At 38.7% G+C, this 27,337-nt stretch overlaps 1 protein-coding gene across 3 annotated transcripts in view; it reads right to left on the minus strand.

Moving 5' to 3' along the window:
• Window positions 1-3,164: 3,164 nt before the first annotated feature.
• ADGRV1 (adhesion G protein-coupled receptor V1) overlaps window positions 3,165-27,337 on the minus strand; it is a 259,448-nt gene continuing 235,275 nt past the window's right edge. For all 3 annotated transcript variants that reach the window (XM_050328544.1, XM_050328545.1, XM_050328546.1), the window contains 3 exons: window positions 12,705-12,896; window positions 12,192-12,369; window positions 3,165-3,628 (listed from right to left, as the gene is read on the minus strand). In XM_050328544.1, coding sequence (XP_050184501.1) covers window positions 3,510-3,628; window positions 12,192-12,369; window positions 12,705-12,896 — 489 coding nt within the window. In that variant the 3' untranslated portion in view covers window positions 3,165-3,509. The remainder of the gene's footprint in view (window positions 3,629-12,191; window positions 12,370-12,704; window positions 12,897-27,337) is intronic.

Below are 27,337 nucleotides of genomic sequence, written 5' to 3' on the forward strand. Positions count from 1 at the left end.
TCACTGTGGAGTCCTAGGAAGGATGACAATGACTTTGGATGAAAAATATTAAAGACCTAAGCATTTGCATGATAGAGACAGAACATGGATATATAGCGGCTTTCAACTGGGTTCTAGAAAAATTAATTATCTCAATAGTTTGGTTCAAGTCACTGACATGGACTGACTTATTTTGGTTTATGTAGCAAGAAAAGTGAAATCAGTGGCTTTCTCTAAAACATCACCTAAAAGATGTCTGTTGAACTTAACATTTTGTGTGCTACGCAGATATCCCTGTTCAGACTGAAGGGCTTGTCACTTATGCACTTAAATATGAAATACATTCAGACATCTTTCAAAAAACATGAATTATATTGACATATAAGCAGTGACAAACTCCTAAAACAAGTTCATTAATTCATCTGATCTACAGATATATTTAAGTAGCTTTAGATAAAGCTTGTATGGAAAAGGGATTTCCTTCACACAGTGAACTGTAAAATGTTGTATATTAATATATAATATTAAACTATATTAAACAGTACAATATATAAGAAATATAATAAATTATAAACCCAATTATATAATACAGCATAGAACATGTTATTATATTATTAAATAATTAGAATGTTATAGATGCATATTAACTATTGAATATTATTATTTCACAACCAACATTACTCTTTAATATATTAATATATTAAAGATTAACTGCCGCCCCTTCTACCCTTCAAAGCATGGAAAATGGCTTCTTATGGAAAAAACATTTCTTCTTTTACAGAGAAAAAAGAAAAGCAGCAAGTGACCTGGTGTTCTTCACTGCACAGGAGCAAAGCAAAGGCTTGTATGAGTCAGTCAGCATGGCAGGCTGTGTGGCAATGCTTGGTTGGAAAGCCATCTACCTGAGGATTATTTTGCTTCATAGAAACAAAGAAATGTTTATACTCTCAATCAAATTTTAAATAATGCCTGAGATGAAGGAGCCGCAAGAGGCACTCAGTCTGGTTGCATTTGCTCACGCCAGGTGTAAAGGTACTCTTCCTGCCCAGGTGTGGCTATCGGGCACATCTGAGTCAGAGAACACAGCTGCCCTACTCCCCTCCTGTCTCAACCTTTGCCTGTTGAAAGACCAGAAAAAAGGAGGTGAGAGAGACTCATGCTATTAAAGCACTGAATTTCCTACAGAGAGAACATTTTCTGTTAAAAAAGGATTGGTTCTAGAACAATAACAAAATTCATCTCATGACCTTAAACCATGTGAGCACCACCTAGAGATTTAAAATTCAGCAAATGCTGGCAGTGGACGTCATTCTACTGATCTGCTCTGAAAAATGCTGATGCATTTACAGTAAATCCCTAACCAGGCCAGTTGTGCAACAAGTTGAAGTGACATAAAGTATTAACATTTATGGTGATGAGTCAAAATCAAACAATCATCCTCTTTTATAAGCTTTCTCACAGCATGTAGTAGCATGTACTGCGAGTAATGAAACATCTGTTGCAGCCCTGACTTGCTCACAACTGAGTAAGTGTTGCAATTGTTCTGATGGGCCAGGCTTCACAGTAGGGCTTTAGTGGGTAGAAAGATCAGCACTAACAAGGCTCATCTCAGTTTATTCCAGAAGAATGAGCCAGGTTTCCTGTGTAGAAAACAAAAGAAGTACCATATTGCAAAATATCCAAAACTAACTTTAACTCCAGACTGACTTACTGCAGTTCACTCAAGTGCTCAGAAAGTCCCTTTTCATCAGATGTGGGTATAGGCAGAAAAGTGAATTATAAAATTCGCTTAGATGGCTTGCTCTTGCTTGAAGTTGCCTACTTTATACATGTATGTATACATTCTAATGCACTGCACACAATTTTGACAGCTGCCGCTTCTGCACAGGGTCTCACTGACCACCCTGTGCTTCTGTACGTTGCCCTCAGCGAAGAAAGGTTCATTTACTGTCCCCCCTCACCCACCTTCAACCTCACATTAAGTTTTTCGTTTACCACAGAGATTTGGCCTTGTTCACTCTGTACCATGGCCAATATCAATACAGTTAACAAAATTCCCAGGAGTCAGAAATTTAATACTCGATACAGCAGATCATGTACTATTTATACCCAGGCATACTCTGATTTCCCAATTCAAATGTGTATTTACAAAGCACTTGTTTAAGGGCTTTGCTGACCAGAAATGGTTTCCTATTTCTGTGAAGGCTTTTGTAGCATTAGACCTTAAAGCTGATGTCTGCCTCGGATATGAGTGATAACTATAAGTTGTGCAGTCCTATCAGCTATCACAGAACTGAGATATAGAAGTAAGATTATTTTATTTTGTTATCTCAAAAACTAATTAGATGCAGTAAAATTTGAATGTCATTATCAAAATTCATGGAAGGATTTCTGTAAAAAAAGTTTTCTTTTAAAGGGAGAGATTGTTGCTCAGAGCTTGCCTACTATGAAGCCTTTAGGTAAGTTTCTGAGGAAGGTATGAAAGGCTTGCATTCTCATTTACTGTATATCAATACTACACTTAGAAATGTTCAGAGGAAAATTCCCTTGGCCTCCTGATTTACTGTGTTTTTCTTCCAGAGTATCTGTGCACAAGCAGAGTTAATGATTCCTAAAAGATCAGCCTGCTTCCCCACTCAGTTCTGAAGCACTTCCTCTGCTTTTTTTTTCTTCCAAGGGAGGAACCTCTTTTCTTGCTCATTTAAGATCACAGATTACTGATCTAATTCTGTTTGTAATGCAATACTCCAAGCCTTCAATCTGAACAGGGATATCTGTGTGGCACACAGGGAGATTAACAGAAAATTCCACTTTTTGGAATGCCCCCTTATTTCTGCCTGTGAGAAAAGTGAGAGAATTTACTATTATGAAACCAGCAAGGTAAAGTAGTTGACAGCATGCAGCTACCAGTGGTTTCCCTCTTGTCCTTCATCTCTCCTTTCCTCTGTATGTTTCAGATCATTGTGTATTTATCATGTCACAATTTAAATTTCAAGCTCTCTGGCTCAGGACTTGTGTCTTTATTAGAATTTGTGAAGTTCACAGATTTGGGTACTCAAAAAACAGTAAGAAGAATATAGCTTAGGAAAATTAGAACAACTGTGCAACCAGAAAACTTTTCTGTCCAATAGGGTGTTTGCATCACCTTCCATATTCATAAGCAGTGAGCAGAAATAATAGACTGGTTTGTATCAAACAGACTCTATTGCTTTTATTAATCAGTGTTACACATACAGGTTAATTTAAAAAAGCTACAGTTTCTGAAACGTATCATCTACCTACAACATACAAATCTAGGCCAATCCCCATGGTATCTACTGATGCTCAGTCACTCTAAGAAATTCACAGTTTGTTTTCTGATATACAAAACCTCAAGCAAACATTCCTTGTTAAACGTTCAGCAAAGATCACAGCATTCTACTACAGTTTCATATAGCGTTTTAGTGCAAAAGGAAGTACAAATATAAAAATACTGAGGCTTGAATTAAAAAAAAAAAAAACCAACAAAAAAACCCAAGCAAGCCATGGAGTTAGAGATGAGTGTCTGCTATAGGTATTCTCCTAAGCTCTACGATCTGGGAGTTAGCCATGCTGCCTCCATCCTGGCTGCCATGACAAGACTCATTATCGCTGACGCTGAGACCTGCACCTGCAACAGAGAAAAACAACCAAAATAAGAATCAGTGAGAATGAAATCCCAGTGCAGAAATGGGGATACTATATCCCACTCTGCTTTCTTCTGATTATTGAAACGCTTCCTTACCCCACAACCATGTGGCAAGTTTCCTCTTACTAGTCTACCCTTCCGAATCCATGAATTATAACATTATCTGACACATTTTTGTACTATTCAGATACACTTTTTCATAATTCCACTGTCAGTCATTTTATTTGTCCCAGTAAATGGTACAATAGCTATTCAGAGGTTGCCTTGAAATTAGGAGAGCATAAATCAAAGCCTGCCTTAGGCTGAGTTCATGGTCTGGCTGCTAGAGTCTGGTATTTCCAAGGACTTCTTCATGAAGAATTGATTTTTAATGATATAATTTCCCTGTTAAACTGTAATTCCAGCTGTTTTAATAGGACTGTAATTTCAACATGAGAAAAGACACTGACCAAATACTGTTTAAACCACATGTGGCACAAACTGGTGCATTATGTTTTCCTTTTACTGCAAGAGAATACTAGACTTTTGTCCATAGGAACTCCCAAAATATGCCTGGAAGAGACCTTGGGAGGCCACCTTCTCCATCCTTTTGTCACAGGCTAGCTTGTTGTTTCCTATTTGCTTTATTGTGGTTTTGTCTGTTTTTTTTTTTTGTTTTTTTTTGTTTTTTTTTTTGGGGGGAGGTTTGAATTGATTACATAATCTTGCACTAGTTTTTATGAAATGTGTGGGTTTTTTCCAGACCATTTCTTCACAGAATATCTGTTGGAACTATAAACTTCAGTACTTTTTCAGCTCCTGTCTTTGAGCTGTAGAGCAAATTCTAACAAGACAATACATGGGTCTTGTTAGGGCTTAGGATATCTAGGCTTTAAAATTGGTGAGAACTGCACATCAGTATAATGAGGCATGATGATTTCAAGATAGATTAGCTTCAGGCATAAATTTACAGCACTGTCACTGACAAATGATGAAGGAAGCTATTTGTTTTGTTACAGAAGCAGTTCTGTAACTACATGCAGTTCAAGGGAGTTGCAAAAGAATGACATTTGGCTCAAAACAGCCCTGAACAAGGTATGCTGGGAGAGGCAGTGATTTGCACTTCATATTGAAAAATATTTTCAAGAGTTTCTACCGGGTATACAGTGCATTTCTTATTTTATGCCTCAGCTGATATTCCAGTTTTGTGTTTGTTCAACAAAAGACAAGTGTCATTTACTTTTTTTGGAGTCTCTTCATCTTCTTTTAAGTTGTCTATTGTTCCACTTTTAAAAGGTTTTCCCATAGCACATTTCCTCCTACCACCCTACAAGTAGTAAAGAAGTACTGTAAAGGGGGCAGCAGTAGGATGTTGCTTTGTTGTGGGAAGTCAGTCTGCAATCTTGAATGTGGAGCTTGGTCCAGAGAACTTGGGCAGAAGAATCTGCAGGACTAGCCAGGTTTTCCTGTAGAGGTCTGGACAAGGCCCCTGACTGGGGCCAAACTTGGGTCTGCGCCCTATGATCCAGGTGAAAAGTGAGTATGCTGCACCACAACCTCTCTTACACCTGGTTTTGGTGTTTGGGTCATTCAGTGACACTGGTGGGGCCTGGTCTTTGGTTTGCATGACCCAAGCTCTTGAGAAACCAACAGGCACTGTCAGAGTATGACAGGAGTAAAAATCCATCAACATACAATAACAAAGTCAAGATTCGGCTCTGAATCATTAAAATAATGGTTTGTAAGTGTACTGAACATGATGAAGTCATATTATTAATTTAAATTTGTATGCACATTTAATTTTTCATTGAACCAGATCATAATAACCAAAAGCTGCTTGAAAGTCCTGGGAAAAACAGCAATTGCTTAAGCAAGTTATTTGTTTTTTTCCTTATCTTCTCTAAAATTGTTTGTTTTAGAAAGGAAATATGAGTGTAATAAAGAAGATAAATCAGACTATTTTATTTACCATGGAAGGATGGAAGAGCCAGTTAAAAGCAAGTTAAAAAACAAGTAAATAAAATATTTTGAATGAAGAAACAACAAAATACTTCCTATATAGTATCATTAACTTGAAATTCAATCAAGACTTTTAGTCAGGCTGAAGAGGATAAAAATTTCAAAAACTGAAAAAAAAGGTTATTTAAAAACATTTAAAATCATAAATATGATCATCCTGATGATGTTTATGTGAACACTCGTTGTTGGAGTTACCAGTGGCTATACTGCAATTGTTCAGTATGGGGTTGGTTAAAGAATGTTTTGCTGGTCACTATAAAGAGATCAGATACTGATCTAATAGTATTACACTACATATATTCTTAGATGTCGTATATGTGCAACCTTTGTGTGAGCTCTGTGCAAAGTAAGCAAAGATCTTTTTTGTTACAGAGAATCTTAACAGGAACTTGCTAAGCCAGAGACTGAAGAAGGGTACTTTGGGTTTACAAGGGCCTTGTTCTGCTGATAATGCAAAGACAAACTATGTTAGAGCTGATTCTTTTTAGGAATAAGCACTGAAATGTAACCAGGATACCAGCTTACCAAACAGCCGGTAGACTGGAAAGGGTACAACTGCTCACACAATGGAGTTTCAGAGAGTTCATTGGTCCATCCATCTGTTCTCAGATTCATTCATTCATGGCTAGGCTTTGGGAATGAAGATTTGAGAAGGGCTCTACCCACGCTTGCTACAAGCGTGCTGATGGCTAAAAAGGCCAATGCGAGATAGACAAGTCCGACTGCAGAAGTCACAGTGGAAAGACTCCCCAGGTGATATCGACGAGACGCGATTCTTTCTGTGTTGTCTTTTCTCCTCGAGAGTGATCCTGCGTGTGTTCTCAAAAGCAGCAGCAGTGTTATAGATGGTGTGTCTCCAGGCCTCCCGATTGGAGGCCAGAGTAGACCAATGGTGGTGATCAATATGGCCAAGGATATTAGAGCAGAATTTAAACTCAATGAGATCCCAAAAATCATGTACTCCTGTAGAGGTGCTAGAGTCATGGGGTAGGTACGTAGCAGGAAGTATGACTTTTCCCCAGTTTGTGAAGGGATTATTTCAAGAAAAACAGACAGGAAAATGAAGCCTTCCTTCCTTTCTTTTTGTATCGAAGGACTAGCTGAAAAGTCACGGCCCAGGCTTCAAACCCAGAGAGGTCCCTCCACTGACATCTACTGGTGAAGTTACTATCACAGCATCCCTACATGCCTGACTTCTGTCATCTGCTTGCTCAGAGGTAGCTCAGACTTTCACTAAAACATTTTAAGGGAGACAGAGTTTGGTTTTGTACTCATATGTCTGGAGAGAATTTTTCTCTCTCAAGCACTTTCATCTTGCTTTATGAATAAACTACACAAACAAACTTCAATTCTTCTTTCAGGTTTTAACTTCACCAAAATAACCCCAACAGACATCCAGACTACTATAAGTAAAGTTCAGATTGAACTAAAAATGCTTCCTGGGTATTATGCCATCAAGCAGCATACGTGTGACAACCACAAATGAGAAGCTGAATGACTATGCAAACTGGTTACCCTTCCTTCCATTTTTTTTCTTTTTTTTTTTTTTTTTTTTTTTTTGTCTGTTAAGTGAACCCTTCAAAACAAAAAATGGTGCAGGCTGATTAGGCAGGGCACAAACCTGTCACTTTGCTATCATCTACAATCTATCTGTCCTGTGACAGACAGTCTCCAGGATGCTGCACTAAACACACCTTTCAGAAGTGAAATTTCAAGTGTTTCCTTTTGTTCATGATGGCCACCTGAGATGCTTGATTCTTAAACCAGGCACCTACAATGGTGTCACCAAGGCTTATAAAATGCTCACTTTGGAACCCTAGCTGTATTAGATTGAAAACTATGAATTGTTTTATAGTGCATTGCTACTGTAGTAACTATATTTACATAGGCTTTTAAACTTACTCAGTAGATCTTCTCCATATTAAAGAACTATTAATTTACATAGTATTAGATTAATATTGAAATATTTATGTAGTATTTGTCACAACTGTCTCTATTAAGAGTAAAAATACACTAAGATATGAAGGGAGCAATATTCTCCATTGATACTGCTCAAAATATTTTTGGAAAGTACCATGGTGGGTGTCCCATCACCACTGGAGGGGTTTGAGCCTCTCTCCAAGGCTTTTACTGTGTTTGGTTTCACATCTCACCCAAAGCAATTAATTGTTTGGGCTTTGTGCATCACAGAACGGGAGAGAACAGGAGTTTTCTGGGATATGGGAATACAGATAAAAGCTTAGAAATCAGTAAAGTTATTACGCATTTATGGCATTTATGCTTTAGAGCAATGCTGATGGGCAGCTCACTGCTTTGCTACAGATTCCATTTACTTTCATTCTTGTTGGCTCCTTTTATAACTCTCTAGCCCTAAAAAGAGTAGAGGTCATTAGGGAATTCTGGTATATTGGGCTTTATCCTCAATGACCATAACATACAACTTTGTCACAATCCTGAAGGCAGCGGTCTTAATAAAATGCCTATCAATATAACCCTTGCATGAGAAATCAGAGGGAAAGTGAGATCTAGTCCAAAATAACAGCACTTCTGAAGTTAAGTAGTTCAATTTAAAAAAATTAATTAATAAAAACTTTCTCAGAAGCAGCTGTTTGAATCAATATAAAAGCCACTAATTAAATATAATAAATAAATTAACAGAAATTCATAGAGATTAAAAAAAAACGTTTTTAGCACATGTCAGTGAGAAGGACATGTCGCTTAACTATTTCTCCTACCATAACTGTTCCATAATTTCCTTCACATAAGCTGCCTTGGAGCTGGCTGTCCTTCCGAAAGATTCACGAAATAAAATAAATGAGGTGACGTAGTGAGCAGAGTGAATCCTAACAATGTATTTCTGTGTGGACATGAACACATCTGATATAAAGGAGGAATTAATAGATAATGCATTCAGATATAATGGCCAGTCTTCGCGAGCGAAGATCCGGGGAAGGTCTTTCCACCTTCCAGCCTGCGCATTGGATTTTTTAGGTGAGACACAGTGTGCGCGGAACTGAGCCCACCCTTTAATCCTAAGGTTCATCTGCCGGGGCCAAGCGAGCTTGGACAGTGGCAGCGAGGTCCTCAGGACGTAGGTGGGTTGCCTTTAAGGGCTGACGAGCCCCACCTGCCCGGGAGTGGCCCTGACCGGGAATCGAACCCGGGTCTCCGCGGTGATAGCGCGGCGCCTTTACCTCTAGACCACCAGGGGCTCCGCATTCAGATATAGTGGCTTTATGATTAAACAAGCCCAGGATTTCTCACACCAAACAGAAAAACCCTATCACCATGTGATGCTTGTGTAAAGCTGGCATAAAAGCTGGCAAAGAAACAGTACACTGCTGTCCACCTGACTTGCTGGAACTGCCATTGTGTGTCTCCCTCTGACCCAGTCCATATTTTGGGTTAATCTGTAATTAGGCCCAGCATTAATGATTGTGGAACCAAGGGCTAAGTGCACACATTCCTTTAGCAGCAAGGCTGAGTGTGCCAGCACAACTATTTGTGGAACTGCACCGCACACTGCAAGTTACTAAACACTGGAGAGCCAAAGAACAAAGTTTTGCTGTGGGGGTTTGGTTGCTTTTTTTTTTAACCTGTCTTCATTTCTACAGCTGAGAGAGGTCAGCTGCAGAGGCAGGAGAGCAGGAATGAAATTTTAGCTTTGCTGTTATTATACCCTCATTGCCACTGAAAGGTTAAACCTTGTGGGTACAGACAGTATAAGTTAAAGTCATCTTCAGAGAGCTCAGAACTACAGTGAAAGGACTATAAGCGAAATGACAGATGAAGCACAAAGTGCCATAAAGACACTTTTACATTTTCCTCTGCTAATCAGTGCTGATCCTCAGTTAACACTCAGGATGGGAGCTAATATTTTAGCACAGCTATGGTGAAGTTTAGTTATAGATTGACAGTTTTAGGGAACACAAGTAATGGAGGTTTCTGTTTCAGCTTATCAAAGATAAAGCTCAAACAGTAGTGGATCAAGCACTTCTAATCTTCCTCTATACCCAGAAGTACCACCCCACAGTTTAGGAGTGATAAAACTAGCTAATGTGGGGCAAAGCACCTTCCCCTTCCCCTTCCAGAAAGCTGCCTTGAAATGAGGAATTCTCAGTCTACTGACATAAAGTCTGGTCTAGAAAGGATTGAGAAGCTCCTCACACAGCAAATGACAGGCAAGAGCAGCACAGCAAAAAGGTGTCTCAGCTGCCCATACACTCCAGCCTACTTGGAGAAGAGGTGCTTGTCTTCCAATTGCCAATGACCACCACTTCCCTGGAGCTAGGAGTGGTGTTCAAAGGCGTCAAACTGATGTGGAGTGGCAAGGGCAGAGAGAATGAGGGGAGAGGAAGAAGAGAGAAACTGAACCCGAGTAGATGTGGTTTCATGTGAGCACAAGCAACACAGCAAGAGAGGAAGAAACATGCTGCCGAGAGACGAGGAGATGAGCTTGTTTCAGTGCCTGCTAGCTTAACCATTATCATAAAACTCCTGTCAGACAACAGCTCAGTGAATACTTTGGCAGTATAAGCCTGTATTGCCAAACATATTTAAAAAAAACCCAAACATTTTCCACCACCTCATCTCTCTTTTTATTATTCCACGTGGTTCCCTGTCTCCCTCTCCTTGGCCACGCACTGAACTGGACTGAAGAACAGGACAAAAGTAATAGAACAGAATTTTAGTTACAGAAAAGCTCTTTTTTTTATTATTTTTTAGTTTTTTTATTATTTATTATTAAGTACATGTTGAGTTACAGTTTATGTGTAAGGCAATAGCTGATAAACACCTACTTTGCTGGTCAAAGCTGCTCTAACCTTCACACCACTTTTTCAGTTCATCTTGTTCAAATGTTGTGGTGGGGCTGGAACCAGATGGGACAACTGGTTTGGTTTAGAAGTAATGGAGTTTTTACTCCTATAATGGTGACACAGTTTGGTCACAGGAATAAGCACAGGGTTAAAACTGTCAGACACTACTTGAATCAGTAATACAAACAAAAACATTTTTCTCTAAATGTGGCCTGAGGTCTCTGCTTCAAATCACATTAATACAAAAGGCTCATAAGAAAAAAAAATGAATACAGAATATAATAATAATTTAGGCAAGATAATAAAATGTTGGCTCTATACGCACTGCCTTTAGAATAACTGAAAACAAATTAACTAGGGATGGAGCTTGAAGACTTAGGAAAAAATAATGAAGCGCTGAATTTGTGTTGAATTATAACTATCGTTGTTACCTAGATTATTTTTCATTACTTAAGTCTCAGTCTTCTGCAGTTTACTGATGCCAATCCATTTGCTTAAGCAGTAAATGTGTGATGGTGGGATTGTTAGATGTGGATGGTTTTGTATCTTATTAACTACCTCTGAATTATCTGGTTTCCTTCAAAGCATTTAGGAACGAGTTAAAAAGTAAATGCTACCTTCTTACATACCTAAAAAAAAAGTTTGCAACTGTAAGCTTCTGCACCTAGCTTTGAAAGTCTTGCCAAAAAAAATCTTAACTGCTAACAAAGCAGATGTAGTCTGCAAAATGTCTTGGTACAATTAATAGGTACAAAACAGATTTTCCTATGAAGATGGCTTGGGTTGGAAGAGATCTTAGAGCCCATTTATTTCCAACCCTCTGCCATGAGCAGGGACACCTTCCACTAGGCCAGGCTGCTTAGAGTCTCATCCAACGTGGCCTTGAACACTTCCAGGGATCTGGCAGCCACACCTTCTCTGGGAAGCCTGTGTCAGATCCTTACCACCTTCACAGCAAAGAATTTCTTCCTAATATCTGATACAAACCTGCCCTCTTTCATTGCCCCCTTGTGCTGCCAGACCTGTTCTTGTCAGAAGTCCCTCTCCAGCTCCTTTGTTGCCCCTTTAGGCATTGGAAGGGTCTCTAAGCTCTTCTCAGAGACTTCTCCAGTCTGACAACCCCAGCTCTCAGATTTTCCTCACAGTAGAGCTGCTCTGAGCAGTCTGAGCTTCTCCATGGCCTCCTCTGGCATCCCTCCTCTGGAATCACTCTTCTGGAATCACTCCCCCCATGCTGGGGGCTGCACAATTAGAGCAGTTTTCTGCAATGTAAGTCGGTTTAGGATATTCAGCATTATGAATTTTTTGAATATAAATATCCCTTTATTAGCAGCATTCCCAGTCTTCCTTCCAGTTTGACTTTTCCTGGATGTCACTGAAGGGAACAAGCTCCTACAACTATGTGTGCCAGATCACTTAATCTGGTAATATCAACAGAACCTTGCTGTTATCTCTTTTGAGTCTCAATGGTATCCCCAAAAATCATTCATGTGACCTCTTGCTACCAAGGCAGTCCATTTGTACTTCACCTGATGCCTGGTGCAGCTGGGCTTTTGCTCGTGTCTGCCAGATCTCATCGGGTACCAGTCCCCTGACTCTGTGTCATGTTGACTCATCTTTCAGATTTTCATTGGAAATCAGATGACATTGAGACCTCCTTAACTGGAGCTCATGGAATGGTGACACCATAACAACATAAACTTTGAGGGGCAAGGAGGAAAGTCACTTACCAGTCTTTAAAGCAAATATTAGATCATCAAACTCTTGTGATTCCTCATCAGCAACCAAGGAGCTGGTACTAAATCCTCCAGAAGGGTGGAAAACATTGCCATTTTGTGGACTTTGCTTAAAGGCAGCACTAGCTTGACTAGCAGGCTGCAAGGATGCCCTCTCCCAGTCTGCAGGCACCTGCAGTGTTTAAAAAGACATAAAAATGCAGTAATCACCAAAACTATAGTATAGAAACTGAAAACTATGACCTCCCCCTCCCCTCCCCTCCCCTCCTCCCTCCTCCTCCCCTCCCCTCCCTCCCCTCCCTCCTCCCTCCCCTCCCCTCCCTCCCTCCCTCCCCTCCCTCCTCCCCTCCCTCCCCTCCCCTCCTCCCCTCCCCTCCCTCCTCCTCCTCCTCCTCCCTCCCCCTCCCCTCCCCTCCCTCCTCCCCCTTCCCTCGATCCCACTTCAATCTCCAGGCACATTTTCAATACACAAGGTAATGACTACAGAGCACTATAGAGCACTCTTACCTCTTCCATAGCACTGATGAGGTTCTGCGTGGACTTGCTGATCTCTCTTCCTGCAGCTGGTAGACCACTGCCATGTGTGAAAAATGCTGACCCTGAGGTTGTATGCCCATTCATGTCTACAGTATAACTTGCTTTTACAGGACAGCACAGTTGGTTGTGCAGGATAAAATATACCACGAAGACATAAAGACCCTGAAACAGAGGGAGAAAAAGAACATCAGCCTGTAAAATGTAGGGAGCTTAGATCAGAGTTTTCTGTGGAAAATAAGGGACATCATTACTGCCCATCAGAGATCTGAAAGCTAAAAGTAAGTTCATATCCTGAGGCCTTGAGCTAAAAAGCACACAAAACCACACACACATACACACACACACAAAAGTATTTTAAAATTATTATCTGGTTGAACCCACACAGTTGCAAAGCAAAGCCAAGTTCTCAACAACAACAAAACCAACTTGAGTTTCACAGTTGTCACAATAGTGAAAATGTAGTTGAAGTCTGCCTTACAATAGGATTTGGCTGCTGGTCCGCAGCCACAATTCTTTGTTTCCTTACTGACCTGCTGGCTCTTTCCATTCTTACTCCAGTTTCGACCTCATGCAAACTGCACTGGTGCCATCACAGATACTGAGTTGTAACCATAAATTAGATTTTCTGTGATATCCACAAAATTCAACACTGTTCTTCATTTCTGATTACTACAAAGGCTCTGCTGTATGTCTCTGCAGTTCTTTAAAACTTGCTAATTTTGACCTTTAGACTGAGCCAAGAAAAGTATTATAACCATGTCTTTTGTTTGTAAAGAAATCCAGTGATTGAACTTTTAATATGAAATCTGACTTACTTTAATTTTTTAGCTGCACTTATACTGAGGGCAATAATCCACTCCAACTGATAAATCAACCACTTCAATAATTACTAAAGAATGAGTTACCAAAAGAGTAACAGAAAGAAGACTTCTGGATTCTTATCAATTCCTGCAATAAAATTAGATTTGCAATGGTTTTTGTATTTCACATTGTCCTCTAGACCCCTGAAACCAATTGTGCTAAACAGAAAAATTCATTTTAAAGGTATCCATTGGTATGAAATTACTAACTGGGATTATAAATATTAAGGAGTTTCATATAATTATATTTGTGAATTCCTAATGGAAGGAATTTTGAAAATACTTTGGAGACGGGAAACACCCAAGATTTATGCTCATTTCCAGCCAACAGCACTTCATGATACACAGACTAATAATTTCTATTGCTAAAACTGTATGTCAAAACCATCTGGTCCCAAGTGACACACAACAGAAGTTAATGGGATTCAATGGGATTTTGGTCTCAGCTGGTCAAACACTGGAAAACCCTCCTACAGCTACTATAAAGCTCCTACAAGCTCTGTGTGTAAAATTTTTTAACAGCAAACCACCACAGAAAAGTGTTAAAAACAACTATTTTGAGAAAGTATTTTTCCACTTTTCCAGATTACTGTTTATTTGTCATGAGGACTCATAGCAGTTCACTGAGAGGAAATTTCTTTGTGATACATGTAAGTAAATACATTCCAAAAAACTGATGCAAACACATGTTGCACTTAAGAGACACTAAAAAGGAACCAAAATGTCCTTTCATTCCATAAACAAATCCAAGGACTCTGATGTAGGTCAAGCATAATGGGACCAGCAAATGGATTTATTTTAATTTGTTTAATGGATATGAAAAGGATGAAAACCTCAAGAAGAACAGATAACAGTGACGACATGGAATTTAGAGTAGCCTCTGGCAGTTCAGTCTCTGAGGACCTAGCCACAAAAGTTGCCCACAGATTTCAAGTGGTTTTGTGCTTTTCAAGAAAACCCATTAGCTGAAAAAGCTACACAGCTCTGTCTTTTGAAATTGCATGGACATAAGGCATTGGCATACGAGGTCCATGAGAAGTCACTCTCCTGTGTAACCTCAAGTGCAGACACTCTTCTAAAACAAATGAACATTAACAAAGTGCCACAATTATTTCCTTAACTCAGCCTGGTGTCCTGTTTTAACTCTGTGCAGACGCATGATGAAACAGCTCCTCTGGGTCCTTCCATAATGAGCACATGGACTCAGGGAGGTTATTTGACTGCTTAAGGACAGGAGGAGTCACAGGTTGAGACAGAGAACAGAAATGAAAACTTTGCTTTTCTTCTTCCAGTCTTGCAAAATGTTACAGCAATGTCTTGCAAGTAGAACCTTATACCTGATAAAACACAACGCTCCTAGGTAGGCAATACATGTACACAGGAATTGCTGCTGGGCAGAAAATTTCTTGCTTGGCTGGAAAAAAGGGTGGAACTTTCTTTGAACTATATTCTTATTGAAATATAGAGTCTCAAGAGGATAATGCTCTGGAGAGGTGAGTTCCTTTGTACTGTCAGTGTGGTTTTGTTTGAAGAATCAAAAAGGTTTCATGGTCTTATTGTGACAACTCTGTCGTTGTTTGTGAGGACGACCAAGTAAACAAAACTGGGCACTCTATGATGATGGTCTAAATTCAGCTTTATTCGCTTCATCCAGTATATTACATCTTGTTCTTCACACAGTTGCACTCACACACCGTCTCCTTCTGTAGAATCTTACATACTAACACTATTCTTAGTTCTATTATCTATATTTACCACCAGCCTTCACGTATGATTGGACGTTCACCTCTTATTTACATTCTTTTCCATGCTGCCAGGCACCTTGGCCTTGCTGCATCCTCCGACACAACTCTACATCTTAGAAACCACCAAAACAGAATTTTAGTGAGTCAAAACAAGGTAAATAGTTCTGCCTAAACAGTACCAAGTTCCAGTGACCATATACATGAAGATGCCATGGATTATATTGTACTGATTTATATTTATTTTTGCACTAGCAGCTGTTCAATCTGAAAGATCATAGGCAGGATGCAGACACTCAGGTTGTGTCAGTGCAACCACAGCTTTCACAGTTTCAGTGGATTTTTTCAAAAGCACCAATATGAGAATTGAACAATCCTTCATTGCACTTTTGACACTCATAATGTTCCTTTTTCACTTCAACCTTAAACACTGTAAAAATAGTCATAAATCACTACAAAAATAAGGTTGTTGGCATTGTAGCATATGTTTCCCTGCGTTTAATATAAAAACACCTCTGGCCAATTTGGAACCACTGTACTTTTTCAGACACACAGATGTTGTCCTTGATGGTTGGACCAAGTATGAAATACAGAGAGCAGTCAATTTCTGCTGACAGGTCTGCTGGAAACCTGCACACTTCAAAAGGATTGAAAGGAGGTTGGTCCAGGTATGGATATTAGTAACACACAACAATGCCATAACAATGGCACCTCTGTCAAAATTGTGACAAATATTATTTTTTATTCTTAAGAGGATTTCATCAAAAAATCCCAATATAACCCCAAAATCCAAACCCTAAAATCTCAGCCTAGTGACAGTTTGCTCTGCTGTTGCATATAAAATTGAGAGCCATTCTCGTCAGCTCACAAGGACATACTGGGAGACCATGAGAAACTCTTGGGCCTCAGAGTGAAATGACTGATTGATAACATAATAGCTTGACCTGGGCTCCATAGAAGCAGACTGAACAAGTAAGCTAAAGGTCTAGGACTCTGGAGGATTTAATGGTAATACTACATAAATTCTGTGCACTGAGTCGACAGAGCTACTTACAAAACATTTAACCCCATTTCATCTATGTTTACATTATAATAGTATTATTAGTGCAACTTCACAGTAAAAGATAAGAGCAAAAAGTGTTACTAAGGTATTTCCCATAGAGGAAGGCGAGAACTACTTCAAGATAGTAAGTTTGTCCCAAAGTCGGGAACATAGACAGGCAACTTATCATTCCTCTGGTGCCTGCCTGAAAAAAGTTTGCAAGAGAGTGTCTGTAAAGGATGCTGGTTATTTTACTAATACATGCTGAGGGAAAACAATTAAGCTCTTACTATTTCATCTCAGCAAGCTGGCCTACACATCTGCTCTTTTGTCAGGGAAATAATTATCCACATAAACCACAGCTCATGTGCAAAAGTCCACTGGGACCTTTTTGGCCAGTGAGGTGGGAACAGCGTCTCTGCTGCCCTAGGTTATGCCTGGTAGTTCACATCACAAGAGGTATTTACGGAGAAGGCAGAGGACCATGGCAGGAGAATGAGAGACAGAGGTCTTAAGATGAAACAGGGACATTCCAACTGGATATAAAGAAATCATATTTAATGTTGGGGTAATTAAACATTGAAACAAGTTGCCCAAAGAGACTGTGAAAATTTCTCTATAGAAGAAGAAGGGAAATATTTCCTGGTACATGATGCAAGGGGGTTTCTCCTATGCAACGGCTTTATTTATTTATTTATTTATTTATTATGAGTGACACTGTAGGAAGCTAGTAAATTAGGACAGACTTCCACAGCTGTCAATAAAGGACAGGTTACTTTTTATTTAATAAGATCCCATGCAGACCTGGAGGACTGATCCATGGAAAACCTCCATTGCACATTTCACACTCAGAGCATCTCTGTTTCTTTGTCCTCTAACTTTGCGTGTTCCAACTTACTTTGCTTACACTACCGTATGTTTAAATTTGAAAATTATTGTGTGAATAGCAATGAGAAAGGATACAACAGACTGTAGGCAATCAACAAACCTCTTCATGATGTCCTTTTTACATATATAGAGAAGAACAAGATGCCTACTATATCCCTTGATTTTATTATTGATATAATAAAGACAATCACACCAAGGCATTCAATTTCTTTTTAAAACTAATACACATCACACTTTTCCCACAAGTATTTTAACCATGTCTGAGATACTCCACCCTGAAATTGCAAAACGTATTTTTCCAAGGATAAGTGGATTTAGATAATGTCATCTGTTTTAGAGGAATGGTATTTCTGTACATAGAACTAAAGTATCTTAAAAAGAGTTTGGGGAAGAAAAGTAATTTGAACACTCTTCTTTAACAGTTCCTCAACCCCCTTCAGTATATGTATCAGCACTAAAAAAATTGTGTGCTCTGTCTCTATAGAGATACTACTTAAGTTCCTATTCTAATTTGGAAAGTTTTTTTAATAGTCTGCTATTATCACACGACTGTAGTATTAAAAGTTGTTTTTACAAAGGAGAATATTTTAAGTGAAACCAAGGCCTCTGAAGAAAGTTGGTATCTTGGGTCAGACCACAGAAAGACCTCCGTTACCAGAAATGGTTCATCCTGATCCTTAGGTCACCGTGGCTACAAAATCACTATTATTTTTACAGTTACACCTTTATTAGTGCCATGTGGTTAAAAAAAAAAACCCAAATTCACCAAAAACAGGTGCCTCTGACAACAGATGAGTTGTCTATATGTGGATCAGCTTTTGAGATTGTCTACATTTGTCTACACCTACAAAGTAACTTCTACATGCTGGTTTATGCTTTGGTTAGTTTCACTTCAGGTTTTAATTTTCTAAGGGTTTGATTTCATCTTATTCTCTGTTTGGACTACACTAATTTACTCTTGGTAACCAGTCCTAGGAAGTCTTTTGCTTGTTAGTTCAATGGTCAGGCTGTTCTTCCTGGGCTGCTGTTGATGGCCAGGGATGCTGCTGTGGGCTTCTCTTTTCTTATGTAGTTTTCCATCACTGGCCATCAAAGACTGCTGTGGATTAACCCACATTTACATAACAAGCACCCTTTTGGGAAAACTACCAGTCTGATTAATCCAGATAATTTTCACCACATTCCAAAGCTAGTATCTGCACAGCAAAAAATTACTCACAAAATTAAAGAATCATATCAAAGAAATCATAATCAGGGCCATTCTACAATGCGTGATATATATATGATAATGTCGTTTTCCTAATAATTTTTGGATTAGCCATGGAAATGAATATTCATACATGCAATAGTATTAATAATGTGAACCATGTGGCAAACACAAAACATATAATTCTGTATCCTTCTGCAAGGAAAGTTTTCCTTTCTTTTCTGCTTCCTTTCCTTCCTTGTTTTCAGAGATAATTATAAGAAATTGCAGACATGGCATTTTTGTGCATGTTTAGATATCTAAAAGTGGTCTTTAATGTACATTTTATTTTGCTGTATCTTCTGCTGTGTGCCTTTTGCAACCCGACTGTGCCTTCTGCAGCCGGACTTGTCTACCTCGTATTGGCCTTTTTAGCCATCAGTGCGCTCACAGTAAGTGAGTAGGTAGAGCCCTTCTCAAATCTTCGTTTGCGACGTCTAGCCATGATGATGATCTGCTGCTGTATCTTCTTCAACCATATTTTATTTTGAGAATAGCTTGAAGATCTTTTTATTGTTATGTCAGAAGTATCCTCTTAGTCATGGGATACAACATCTTTAGCCATTGCTTAACATCTCCCACTCATGGCTCTCCCACTATATTAACCTTTGATATATAAATCAGACCTTTCTGTTTAAATCTAATTCTTCTTCTTAGCATTCAAAGTGACTGTTGTAAAACCCTGTCCTTAGCAGTGCAACTCTGCCAACTGGTGATTACACTTAGTAAGTCGACTTTGGACCTGCTGTGTATCATCAAGGGTTTGTCTGTTTATTTGACGTTAAACACCAGTTTTCATGAAGCCATTGTAATTCTTACCAGTCCTACAATTTATCTTATCATGGTTTCTATTGGGAACATTTACTGCTTATCTGCACTTTGCTTCCTGAGGTATTTATTCCCCATTCTGCTCTGCAGGAAAAGACTTGTGACAGTTACAGCTGAAGACTTAAAAATTCACACCAAAATAAATGTGATTGAGGAAAATAAATGTAATTGAGAACTGCAAAACTCATACCATCTTGACAGGTAACACTCATTGAACCAGTCAACTGCCACCACATACATGCACAGAAGCAACCATAACAAATGGAATAAAGAAAAGTATTAATTCATATATATTATTAATATATATTATTAATATATATTATTATAATATTATTCATATATATATAAAATTCATTAAGAATGAATTTTCAGGTTTTCTCTCAAATACAGTTATTTTTAGTGCCTTTTTTTTTTTTTGGTAAAGTTTTAATTGCACAGATTACAGGTTACAGATATATTCTGCAATAATGAAAAAAAATACTGTGCTTTCTGCTTTACGAATAAGTTTTCCTAATATTAATATAACACAGGAAACTTCAGTCTAAACTGCCAAGTATCTCTTTATGCAGAACCAGCTATGCCAACACCATGCTGAATCTTTCAACTTCTACCCAAAGCCAAAGCCATAAATTCCTTTTTGGCAAACTGCACTCAGCTCAGATTTAGTCTAAACTTGGCTAAGACTACCTGAAAAGTTCACATACTTTGGCACAGATTTAAAAATCAGATTTGCCTGGATACTCAGGAATCACTACAAATATTTTGCATAGCACTCAGCACACTTGTAGTTACTCCCACACAACTATTTGTATTTCTTTTTTTTTTTTTTCAGCACTGTCAGTTCAGTGGTGGAAAAGGTTTTGGGGGGGCTACTTCTTTTTGGGGGGGTAGGGAGTGGCTCTTTTTTTGGTTGGTTGTTGTTGTTTTAAGAGTATAGATTCAAATTTTAAAAGACAGGTGTTCAGCTTGAAGATGTACTGAAAATGCAGATGCTTAGCTGAACTTGCCAGATGTGCAAATTGGGCTAGAATAAGATTCTGTCACTTCCTTCCAATGCAGCCATCCCAGAAATATCAAGAAAATCCTATATTTGTATTTCAGCTTAGCTGAGGAAGAAAGAAATACTGAGTTCAAGACCAAAGGTACTAACATGAGGACAGGTAGAGGGCAAACATTGCAGAGACAGCATGCAGAGACAACTTCCAATTCTCCCCCAACAGCTCTGACTGCAGCCCCTCGTTACAGACCTCTGTCAGATTCAGCAAATCTCACCAGCCACGTGTGATGGCAGGAAGTCAAGAACAGCCAATAGCAGACAAAGCAGACTAGCACACCATTGTTCTCCATCTCTGCCCCATTTGTTGGCCCATGGATTTTTTCCCCTTTGCTTTTTTTTTGTTTTTGTTTTTCTTTCCTGCACAGGCAACAGAAACTGGAGACAGCACCCTTTGAGATTCTCTTTGCATGAGGTTCTTCTTGTGCTTTTTCCTACTGGTAGGAGAAAGCAACCAGATCACATACCATGAAAAACAGACTGATGAACCTTATACTAGAAAAGAATAAACACGAAGACCAAACACAATAAGGTTATTCCTTAGGTATTTTTCAGATGCGTTGTCTGTAAAGACCTAGAAATATCAGAAGCCATGAATTTACACATGCTTCACAAAATTTTTCAGACATTTACTCTCATACTTGCTTTTAACGGTAAATCCTACATTTTAGTGCACACCTTACAATCTAAGCCTACTACTGCTTTTATTTCCTTCTCAAAGAGATAAGGTGGATGAATAAAGCCTTTGCCACCTCTGCCCCTAGTTCAAGAGAATCCCTGACTAAAAGCCACAGACCAGATAATTCTCTAGTTATACCTGAAAGCAAGCTGAAAGCTCAAGAGGAAGGAAGGAATAGAAAAAAATACATTCAGAGACCATACACACCAGCATCACTGTACAGAGGCCAACCTTCCCATACAAAAGTCAAAGAAAGTGCTATTCTTGCAGCACATTATTTTTTTTATTACTACTTTTTGTTAAAGCAGTAATTTCTGTCCTATGTGTATTAATGTCAAATACACAGAGATAAAAGAAACTGGGAAATTAAAGTAGGTATTGGTGAACAGGAAGAGTCAAAAGAGAGAAGCTAACTTTGTGTTTATTGTTGAACTATGCTACTACAGAAAATCTCAAAGAGTTAAGTGCAGCTAGAAGTTATTGTTATAATAACATTTTTCATCCTTAAGGAATTCTTTCAGTGTCATAATCTTTCTTATGCTTACTATTGTCTCTTTATTTCTTGTTACTCTGTGATGTCTGACAGAGAAATCAGATAGATTATTTATTAAGCTGTATTTATTTCACTGTAGTGCCATAAAAATTGTAACATGAACTGTGAAATGTTGATTATTTTTTGTATCAGCTGCTTGGGTGTTTTAGGACAAGACTGGTGGGAATAAGGTGTTTATACATACCAGCATTCTCTGACTATTTGGGAAATCCTTTTGGGGATTCTGCAGCCAGTTAGAGAGATACACACATACAGTGCTGTAAGGAACCAAAGTCTCACCATCTTCAACCACCCCTTAGTTAAAACTGACCCCAGGAAATACCTTACAATGATTTTCTGTGCTTTTTTCATCCAGAATAACAGATGGGTAAATTACTACAAGAAGCAATTTTACCAGATAACTGATTATCTCAGAAGTAGAGGTCTTGTATAGCAAGCTTTGCTATTAAGGAATATTCACAGGAACTGTCAGCAGTTTACACTTCCTGCTTCCCTTGATTTTAATGAAAATTACTATAGATATTTATTGCCTTTCCACAGCTTCAGGGACACCAGAACACACATTTTAGTTATAAAGCAGGAAGCTAAAACTGTTTTGGATATACTTCTCAAGAAAGGTAAACATGGACAAAAATAAAGACAAAGACTAGATGTCCTTCCATATCTGACAAGCAGGGGAACAAGAGTAGGTGGAAATATAATTTGGTTCTGCCATCTAAATCACACACTTTCTGGCTTGAGATAACGAGCTGATTTTCCTCTGCCCCTCCTTGCTCCCACTCTGTGCAAGGAGAGAATAGGGAGTACTACCTCAAGAGAGTACTTGAGATATCTTTCCACAGGGAGTGTTTCTCAGAGTAAAATAAAAAACAAACTCATATTAAATATGGATTTGATCATAGAATGATAGAATGATAGAATGTTAAGAGGTTGGAATGGACTTTAAATATCATCTAATCCCAATGCCCTCTGCCGTCGGCAGGGACACCTCCCACTACACCAGGTTGCTCAAGGCCTTATCCAACCTGGCCTTGAACACTGCCAGGGTTCGGTCATCCAGCGCCTCCCTGGACAACCTGATAGTGTCTCACCACTCTTCCAGTGAAAAATTTCTTCCTAATATGTAACCTAAATTTTCCCTCTTTCAATTTGTACCACTATTCCTTGTCCTGTCTCTACAGTCCCCCATGAAGAGTCCCTCTCTGCCTTCCCTATAGGCCCCCTTCAGATACTGGAAGTTTGCTATGAGGGCTCCACACAACCTTCTCTTTTCTGGGCTGAATAGCCACACCTCTCTCAGTCTGTCTCCTTCACAGTGGAGGTACTCCAGTCCTCTTATCAACCTCGTGGCCTCCTCTGGGCTTGCTCGAAGAGTTCTATGTCCTTATGTTGGGGGCATCAGAACTGCAGGCATTACTCCAGGTGGGGTAAGATCTGAAGCTTTCTAGAATTTCCATTTGTGGGTTACAACTTTTTTTTTTTTTTTTTTTTTAACAGAAAAAATCAATGGCACAAAAATTTCTATCAGGGCTTTCTAAATAGACTCAGACTCTGCATTTCTGAGACAAGGACAACACTTGGGAGAGTACTGGCCTATATAACTCAATATATATATAATTAAAATATTTTATACTATAGATAGTGTTTAGTTCTTTATTCTGCTAATAAAACTCTAAATTGTATGTCAGTGCATACCAATGTATCACCAAAGGATATCTAGATATAAATATGTATTTCAAAAGTAAGCAATTGGAACATTTGATATCCATGCTTTGGTGTATTTTTTGAACTTTGCAGTAATGCAGCTCTACCCATATTCAGCAATAGATACTGTAAGTAATGAAATGCATATTAAAACTGGTAGCTCTCCTTGTAATTGATAAACAAAAAGTTACTTTCCTTCTTGGAAATTCTCTTCAATGGATTAATGCCAGAAGTGACCTAAGATATGTTTGCAGAACTAAACAGAAGGATTTGGATATGACCTGCTCTGTGACCTGTTCCTGTTATCTGTGGAGCATTTCTTCAGAGCTAAAAATGACAGGAGCTGTTGAAGGGTAGACTTTCACCCATTTTCCAAAGCAATAAACTTCTCAGCTGTTGTGTTTTTTTTTCCTTATTTATTTATTTATTTATTTATTATTTTTTATTTTTTTATTTTAGCGTAGATTTTCCTATTACTTAGCATGGAATGTATGTCCTTTTGAGGTTTCCCACTTTGTGTCAGGGCTCCAGATCACTTCTATTCTTTTCAAGCACCCTTGTGTGGCAATAACTGCTGGCTGTGCAGGATCATGTTTTCTCATTGCAAAACCACTCAAAGTGTTTGACAGAGCTGCCTGGCCTGCACGGCAAGTCCAGTGCAAACAAATACAGACAGCTGCCAGCTCCAGAGCTGCATGGGGAGTCAAGAGGAAAGTGCATGGTTGGAAGAAGTACTTTAGGGGTTTTTTCTTTCGTTTTACTCTGGTGCTTTTTTACTTCCTTTGCACTTTCCTGTTCCTAGTGGCAGTGGAGCAGCTACCAGTTCTGTGATTTTCCCTCCACCAGTCAGAGCTGGGAGAAAGATCTCCAGCCTTGCTCATCCACATGATCCCAGGCAGCGCTGGCTCTGCCTGAACAGCAGGGCCAGCATGCAGAGGTGAGGTCCACAAGCCTGGAGGTACTTACAGGTCAGACCAGATGGGGAATGCTGACCTAACTAGGCTTCCAGCTTCAGACTGTGCATGCTCAGGTGTTCACAGAAGCATTTTGGCTCCTTGAAGAAGTTAATTGTGAAGATGGGCTGATAAGTAAGTAATGAAAAGCCTTGTAAGATGTCAAAGCAATTTCCTGAGGGAACTAGTTAGAAATTTTGAAGTGAGATAGGGAAACTGTGCCAGGCAGGTAGATTTTGAAGCAATTTTTATGTCAAGCAAATCAAACATAACGCTATATAAAACCCACCTATATGGGCAAGTACTGGAAGTCTCATAGCCTGGTGTGGCAGTGCCATTTTATGTAATTATTAATTACAGTAATTAATATAATTTCATGAATGCAGTAATCCACAGGGTGATGTTCACCACCCCATTCCTGTGAGGGCAGTGGGAATTGTTAAAAACCTGAGCAGGCTTCTGCTTTCTCTGCTCCTACATTGGGTACAGTGTCTCCACTACCAACACCAGGACAGTGGTTCTTGGTGCAGGCTCACTCAGAACACCTTAGTGTAATGTAACATAATGACACTCCTGAACCCATATAAGCCAGTTTCTCCAAGCCCTCTCTGTGTAAAACCGCAGCTTCTCTCTCCACATAGCTCACAGTCACTTCATGTTTCTCCTTAGGTGTCATTCAAATGTACTACAACCTGTGAGGGTTTTGTTAAGACCTACCTCTGAATTTAGATATAGAGCTACTCAAAGCATGTGCATTCAGTTACTTGTAACTGAACTCACTGCATTAGGTTAAGGTTCATGTGCAACGAACTACTAGATGCAAAACTAAATGTAAAATTAAATGCAAAATTGCATTACTAAAAGTCAAATTTGTGGCAAAGATGCTAACACAGGTGTCTTTCCTCTATACTTAAAAAGTCTAGACATGAAATGAAAATCACACCTATATAAATTAAGGTGAAAAACGTATTTACTTTGTGTCATAATTTAGTTATATGATGCCTCACTGCAGAAATCGAACAAATGAAGGCTAAAGTGGATTCCTTCATTTTAAAGGAAGCTAGCAGAAAAATGGAAAAAAAAGTACTGGTAGTAGCAATCTTTCCAAACTTTGCCAATAGCAACAGGAAAGGAATTAGACATTATGATTTCATCTCACATATCAGTATCACACAGCTTCAGCTTCCATATGCAAAGAAAATACTGTAATAAAATCCAGTATGCAAATTGCTACTTCAAAAAAGCCAACAACCAACGAACAAAAAAACCCCACAAAAGCAAACCAAAACCATAAAATTGTTGGTAATACATAAGCCTCTGCAAGAATGTCACCCATGAAAGGCATTTTTATACTTGGTAAATGGACTCTTAGCAGGTGTAATCATTAATTACTACTAATTCTGAGAGGATTGACAAAATCTCTTCCAAGGTTCTATTTATTCATAATTTCTAATGGATCAAGAAATCATTAATATATGGTATGGACCTGGCTGTTATATTTTGCAGTGAGTTCAGCATTTGTGGAGTGGTTGTTGCGATAACCACAGTTCAGCCTGTTGGACATTAACAGATTTTGTGCTAAAGAACACTTACCAAAGAGCCTGTTATTTAGTAATTTTAATCATACCTATGAAAGTGAAGAGTTTTAATACAAACCAAAATACAACACAAACCAAAACATGACCGATCCAAAGGCCACTAAGGAAGAGGGCAACTAGAGTCATTACCTGAGCATGAGATGGAGGAGCCAGGTCAGCAGTGGTGTAGCACAGTAAGGTCAGCAAATTTGCTGAGCCCAAGCTTGGGAGTTTTTTCCCTCAACCCTTATTCTCCCTGTCTCTGCTACACTGTTGACACTGTTATATCACTCTCGGCTCCAAAGCAGATGAACTATGGCCCATGTCTGTTGAAGATTATCTGTGCCATATAATGTAGCAGATGCATTTCAAATGACAACCCAAAAATCCAGCACTCACATTTTACAGATGCACTGACATTTTTTTTGGTAAAGAAAACAAATAAATACCCTTACACTTTTTCAGTATTTCTGCAATGTGGTAAATGGAAAGCTTCATTTTCAATGAAAAGACCTTGTTAGGACATTTGAAATCAAGATTTTTTTTTTCCAGCATTCTAATGAAAGAATCTCATAGAACATGGTATGAGTTTAATTTTACCATTTAGAGAAGGGGATACAGTAACTTTACACCTTTCTCTTTTCCTTGGATTATTTTTGCCCTGTTGTCTTTCTGGGGTCAGCAAGTGAATGAAGACAGCAGTAAAGGTACAGGCCTACGAAATTAACTTCTGATCCTCTGGCTCAGTAGTGCTGGTCATGAGAATACTCAGTGAGATAGAATGAAGCATCCTACAAAACACATCTAAATCCTAAACTGCATGACTTTTCCATCCTCTACACCAAGTTTTGAGTATTGACATGATGACTGATTCCTATTTTTTATTAAAAAAATTACTGGACCATTTAACATCTACTTAAACAGTGTTTTGAAAAGCTGTGGTATACAGCATAAGGGCTTTTATGTGAACAAAGTTAATAAAAATAATCTTTTCATGCACTAGATGGTCCAGTCTATGCAAGTCACACACAGAAATCCCATCATTGTCAGAAAGCTATAAATATGATCCTAGAATTTATTTGTTTTTGTTTATTTATCTTTTATTTGTGCAGGTTTTGTATTGGTACAGTGCAAGAAGACATTCCCAGATATGTCTGACACCATTTGGTGTTAAGTAACTAGGTGCTAAGTATTGCCTTATTTTCTTCCCCTCCATGCTAGGTATTTCAGCTTTTATAAATCATTTTTACACACTAAGCCAAACCATGTTAACAAAGTGGCTAAACAATGTGTGCTAATGCTCTTTGCCGACTGAAATGAGGCAATCCAATCTGAAGAAATCCAAAAAGAAATGTTTCCAGGAAGAGGAGGGTATTTATTTAGATTGTCCTGATAATCATTTATCCCAAGGCTCCTTCTACTTTCTACTGTTACAGGGATTTAATGCTCTAGTAGCACTAAATTTGGCTTCCATTTA

The sequence above is a fragment of the Myiozetetes cayanensis genome, unplaced genomic scaffold (genome assembly GCF_022539395.1).
Source record: "Myiozetetes cayanensis isolate MyiCay16 unplaced genomic scaffold, myiCay2020 scf4, whole genome shotgun sequence".
In the NCBI taxonomy this organism is placed as follows: Eukaryota; Metazoa; Chordata; class Aves; order Passeriformes; family Tyrannidae; genus Myiozetetes; species Myiozetetes cayanensis.